Source organism: Austrofundulus limnaeus, unplaced genomic scaffold, assembly GCF_001266775.1.
Source record: "Austrofundulus limnaeus strain Quisiro unplaced genomic scaffold, Austrofundulus_limnaeus-1.0 Scaffold54, whole genome shotgun sequence".
NCBI lineage: Eukaryota > Metazoa > Chordata > Actinopteri > Cyprinodontiformes > Rivulidae > Austrofundulus > Austrofundulus limnaeus.
Window position 1 is genome coordinate 1,794,013 of NW_013952456.1, and position 5,899 is coordinate 1,799,911.

General features: G+C 36.0%; 1 protein-coding gene across 1 annotated transcript in view; it reads right to left on the reverse strand.

Moving 5' to 3' along the window:
• The window catches only part of LOC106517882 (granulocyte-macrophage colony-stimulating factor receptor subunit alpha), a gene marked incomplete at its 5' end in the record, with an annotated part of 9,994 nt that extends 5,655 nt beyond the window's left edge, over window positions 1-4,339 (reverse strand). Inside the window, 4 exon segments of the mRNA XM_014008921.1 lie at window positions 3,289-3,464; window positions 3,657-3,808; window positions 3,912-3,955; window positions 4,265-4,339. Coding sequence (XP_013864375.1) covers window positions 3,289-3,464; window positions 3,657-3,808; window positions 3,912-3,955; window positions 4,265-4,307 — 415 coding nt within the window.
• Window positions 4,340-5,899: the final 1,560 nt, after the last annotated feature.

The window sequence follows — 5,899 nt, forward strand, 5'->3', positions numbered from 1 at the left end:
ATATCAAGGCTGCACAAACATTTCCCCCAAAGTAAAACTCTATCTGAGGGCTGCGGCCAAATACAATAATATAATTCATGAAATACAAATACTTCTTAAGTACAGTCCTTTTATTTTAATGATTATGTCCTGCTGGAGTGTGACATGATTTGTTTGGGTACAAACTAATACAGTATCAGAGTTTTATACATTTATACTTCTCATTCAACCACAATTAAATTCACTCTATCTAGAAGGCACAATTTATATGGATAGAATTAATTTTTTACAATAACAATCTGGAAAGAAAACAATCAAAATTAAAAGTAACAACTTTCTACTTCTTGCCTTTTTTTAAAAGTAAGAAGTAGAAAGTACAGATAACTGTGTGAAAATGTAAGAAGTAGAAGTAAAAATTAGGCTGAAAAATAATTACTCAAGTAAAGTACAGATACCCAAAAATTCTACTTAAGTACAGTAACAAAGTATTTGTGCTTAGTTACTTTACAACTCTGTGTAAAAAGTAGGTAACCTCAGTTTTAGCTAGATGCTATTTTACAAAGAACAAAACAAAATCTTAACTCCAGATGGGTAAACTGAAACCCAGCATCCATTAATTACCATCTTCTCTGCATCATCTAATGAGGAAACTGAAACTACATGAAAAAACTGGGCATGCAGTCAAGATGTTAAATTTGTTATTATGCACAATATATTGGGAATAACATCGTATCAGCCGATGCTGGTAATTTTTTTAGCATGTTGTATRGGTCCAATAAGTAAATCTGGGCTGATATTAATGTCCGATATTTATTTCTTGTTTGTGTTTTTTCTGTTTCTGGAGGGGATTGTTTGGTCGAGTGGTATCTGTTAGATCATGATAGAGATAATGACGCACAGCCAGGAATAACTGAAGCAGAGAGACATGTCAGAGGTCTGGTTGTTTTTTTTTTATGGTTTTGAAAAGGGACACGTTTTGTGCATTTTTATAATATTTTTTTGTGAGTGCGTGTGAAAAATTTGAGCTTCATCAATGGAACCATTTTCCAGAAAAAGGCAYCCTTGTGGAGACTGATTGTGCACGGTGGGGATCAATGCCTGGTCTCCACYGGTACTGATGCTAATTTAAGGTGGTGGGGTTTGGTTTAAGACCAAGGCGTGAATCGAGTTTAGGTTAGTGTTAGGGGTACCTGTGAGGTTAATTTTAGGGTAAATGGTCAGGGTTAGGCCAGAAAATTACAAAAAAATGAATGGAAGTCAATCCACAGTCCTATAGGGATATTAAAACAAACCTGTGTGTGTGTTTGTGCAACATCAGTTATCTGCCATAACAGTAATATCAATATCAGATATCGATTGAACATTTCATATCGGTGCATCCCTAGTTGTTATTTTCTGACACTCCAACTACATTTTGAATTAAGCCACACAAAAACAAAGTTGTGATCATACGATAATAAAATCATTAGTGATATTTTTTCATGTTTTTATTGCTAACATTTTGGCATGTTGGTGGTTTCTTAAACTCAGCATGGGTGGACAGTGCTTTTGTTACACACTCATGCACTGTCAGCTGGGCTGATAAAGCACTGCTGAAGTTGTCAGTTACACCCATGCATTTCCTGCTATGACAAGTCAACTTTGCTGATATAAACTAAATTTATGTTAACCTCAACTATACAAAGAGAAAAAAACGAATGTGTGTTAATGCAGTCAGGTATCTAATTGCCAAACACACCATGACATACGTACGTACATCTCAGCTCACACTTAAAATGTGTGTTTTCAAAGAAACACTTGTATGTTTTTGACTGTCAGCTGATCACCACCTGGTGATGGCAGAGGCTGCCAGCTATAACTGGTTAACCAAACCAGTAAATAATAGTAGTAAATAGTAAATCAATTGTTGCTGATTTTATTTTATGTCTTTCTATGGTGCCACTGTACAACTGGCCACCAGGACTACAGATGAAATAAATTAATTACCAGTGGTGGACAGCACTAACCTAAAAATTAGTTCCACTAGCCCTAAAACACMAACTCACATATTTAGGTTCCCTAATTCTAAAGCACTAATGCACTAAACTTTTAGCAAAATCTAATTCTAAAGCACTAATAACCCACTCAACCCATGAACACTCTTCAACAGACAACATGAGTCACATGTTGCCATGTTGCTCTCTGAAGACTTATCATTGTCGTCACCTGGTGCAGTGACTCCCAACCAGGGGTCCGTGTACCCCTTGGCTAGGCAACGTCTTTGTCTTTATGTTTGATTTGAGTTGAAAAGAATAAAATGTCTGAGAATAAAATGTTCTAGGGTGTTAAATAAATAATTTTAATTTAATAATCAGTTGTAGGACATTGTAGTTTTGGAGAATCATCATTATGTTTGACTGAGGGGGTACTAGTGGTATGACAAAATGACTCAGGGGGTACACAAGTCTAAAAAGGTTGGGAACCACTGATCTAGTGGATAAGTGACACATATGAACAAAATGTGTGACAGTTTTCACCCTCAGCTGTTAACGTTAACATTGATCAATAACATTTATAGACTTCAGTTAGTGCTTCTAAATTTAGCAGGTGCTAATCCACTAATACATTTTAAAATTAGCAAAATCCCTAAAGCATTAATCAGGAAATTAGTTCCCCTGTTAGTGCTTTAGGGGAACCATGCCCAACACTGTTAATTACAATTAAATTACAATTAAATATAAATTGGAAACATTTGGTAGAAGCCTTTGATAAGATCTTCTACTCACACCTCCAGGCAGTGACATATGCAAAACATTTTAATGAGGTGACCCACTGATAATCCAGGGCTGGCAACAAAACCAAAAACCAGAACAGAATTTCAGGACATTTGTTTTGTTGTTCCCGTTTACAGATTACCTGACAAAAACATTAATATGAGATTTGGGAAGTCACTTTGGTTACTTTAGATATTTTATTCAAACAGTTGAAACAGTTACCTAATTTCCCTCTGGGATCAATAAAGTATTTCTGAATTTAAATTTGACATTATTTGTTGATAAAAGCCCTGTCACTACTCAACCTATTGAACAGCCTGACTGAGCCACAAGTAGTCATGATGTTACAGATTATTTCTGCCATCTGGCTTCAGGGATTAAAAGTGTTCACGTATCAAAACATTTAGAATGCTTCTATAATTTAACTCATAACTCACTTRTCACAAACTGATATCCAAAATTTGCTGATCCACTCAGATTCACACAGATCTAACATGATCATGAGTACAATATAATGATGTACTGAACAAAATCAAACAGTGTGTGAGTTACATACTTAGTTCGTCCATTTCGTACTTGGTGGCATAAACTTTCCACTTGTCATGCCGGGACATGTTAAAGACCACGACTATGTGATTTTTCTCATCTTCATCGAATCTCCAAGACCTTGACCCTTCGTTTTCCACAGAGGTGTGATTTTTAAAATAAACCAGTTCGTCATCTTTACATTCACTAGAAGAAGAAGAAAAGTTATTCAAGACAGTATATTTTTTAAATTTACCACGTAAATATTTTTCGTGTTTTTAAAGATATTTGTCTTTTTTCTCTCATGTCACAGTCATCCACTTTGATCAGTGAGTTTCTAATTATTGACACAAAGAAGAAAAACTCAATAATGTGTAAGACAGTTAAACCCCTGAATACCTGATATAAACAGAGAGTTGGGTATCCTTCTCCAAAGTGTGGAATAACCAGGAACAGTTCATTATATGCGTTGGGTACAAGAGGCAGGTGAAGGTTTCCTCGAGTTCAGTCCTTTCTAGGGTAACAGTTCGGTCTGGATCCTGCACCAAAACCTGAAAATGTTCCACAAACACCAAGCCGACAATGAAGTGAAAACTGTTTTTAACAGTTCTGCTAGCTGTGTTGTTGAAGATGAAACAATGTTTTAAATCTCACTTCATCTGATCCATGACAGACCATTGAAATGTCCTCGGTACTTGCTGTAAGAAAACATGGATCCAGAGTTATTATAAGGAAAACACAGAACTTGTTTGTTACCCATGAATAACCAAGTTCTCACTTAATAGTATGCAGCAACTGGATTGTGAGCACCACACATAAGCTCGGCATTTATATTGTTTGGTATTATCTGATTAACTTTGTAGGGGGTCTATCTCTTAAAACATTTTCAAAGAATTTTGCCTAAGCGTTACAACACCCTGATTAGGAAATGGCAGTCCCAGTCCATTATAGCCAATTCTCAACACCAGTTTTTTTTATTATGTGTTTGTAGTGTGTAATATACCCACCGCTTTGTGAAGCCAACAAAATCAGGAAACTGTACAGAAACATTGGAAGAGCAGGAAACTGCTTCAAACCATAACCTAAAAAGGGTTTCAAACATAAATTAACACATGAGCTTAAAGCACAGTAATTGTGCAGATTCTCCTTTAAAACAAAAACTTTACACCCAAACAGTGAAACAAGGAGATCTAGCTGAAACTCTACAACCGTACAATGTGGGCTGCCTGTTTTCAGCCTGTAAGCCCAAAGACCCACACTCCTTCGTTAGACCAAAGACCTTCTTCTGTCACAAGTTTCACATTAGGTGATTTCCTGGCTTTTTGACTTCCTCTTTTTAAAGTGCTTTAGAGTTCCTGTAAGTCATCTCAGAGGGAATAAAACAGATTTAAAGAAAATGTTTTTTAGGGTCTTCTCCACACCTTTCTTCAAAAGTACAGACTTCTACAAGAATCAGATGTTGGTGCTCTGTCTTGTTTCAACATAACTYTCATTCATAAAACAGTCCCCTACTTAGGTACAATATTTCTACTTATGAATAACAACCCTTTATAATCATCTAAGCAGTTACACTATGACAAAATCCCAGTTAATAAAGTTAAGAAGCCATACCTGCTGCTGTCCCCTCACCCTGACACAGACTGAGCTTTTCTGCCACAAGACAAAGTGATCACCGTAGATTTTGGGGAAACGTGAAGCGTGACGTCACATACTGTACAGAGATCCAGGAAATCAAGACTTCTTTTTCTGTTTCTCTTTGTTCTTGTACTCGTGTGAGTGTGTACACCGCAAGATTACAGATTGTTGAGCGTAGTTTTTATGGTTAAACCACAACGTGTTCATAGTTTGTAAAATTCAAACCCACAAGAACAAGAATTAATACCCTTTTTTGTTACAACTTTTAAAGATGCTTAGAATAAGGAACATTTTAAATACACTTATTTTGAAGTGAAACTAACGCTGTTTTGTACGTCCCAGCCTTTTGTGAAAACTTTCTTGTAGTCTTGTCATGTGGGTAAAAACTTCTCTGCAGCTGTAAGATGTCAGATCCACGTCACATAAATGATTTTAGTAGAAGCAKAAACAATCATCTCCTGCGTTGGAATATTCAACACTTATGCACTCATTCTTAGTGATACCTGAGCTGATACATTCTGTTTATGTTGGCAGTGATATTTTAGTGAGATTTAGATTAGATTAGATAGACCTTTATTTTCATTGTACAGACCACAATTAAATTACAGTTCAGAACACCCATTCAGAAGAAGACAGAACATAACAAACATAGGAGAACAGGTACCCTGTGTCCTGCAGCCACTGACCCTGCACAGAGCAAGGATTATCTTCATGAAGACATCATGAGGAGGCGCTATCCTTAAAAGAAAAAGCATGGTCCGTTCGTAACTTTTTTCATATGGAAATTTTGCAAGCTCGTGTAAACTTTGTGGGGGCGTGTGTGTGTGTATGAATGTAGACTCATAAAAATAACTCAATGGATGAATTCAATTAAATTTTGGGTAGGTTTTCCATCCAATAAATATGTGTTTGTACAACTGAAATTAATTAAGTCCATTCAACTCAATTTTTTATGACAGTGTAAATTAAATATTTGTCATTGACCAAATGCAAAGCATTTGAGTTTG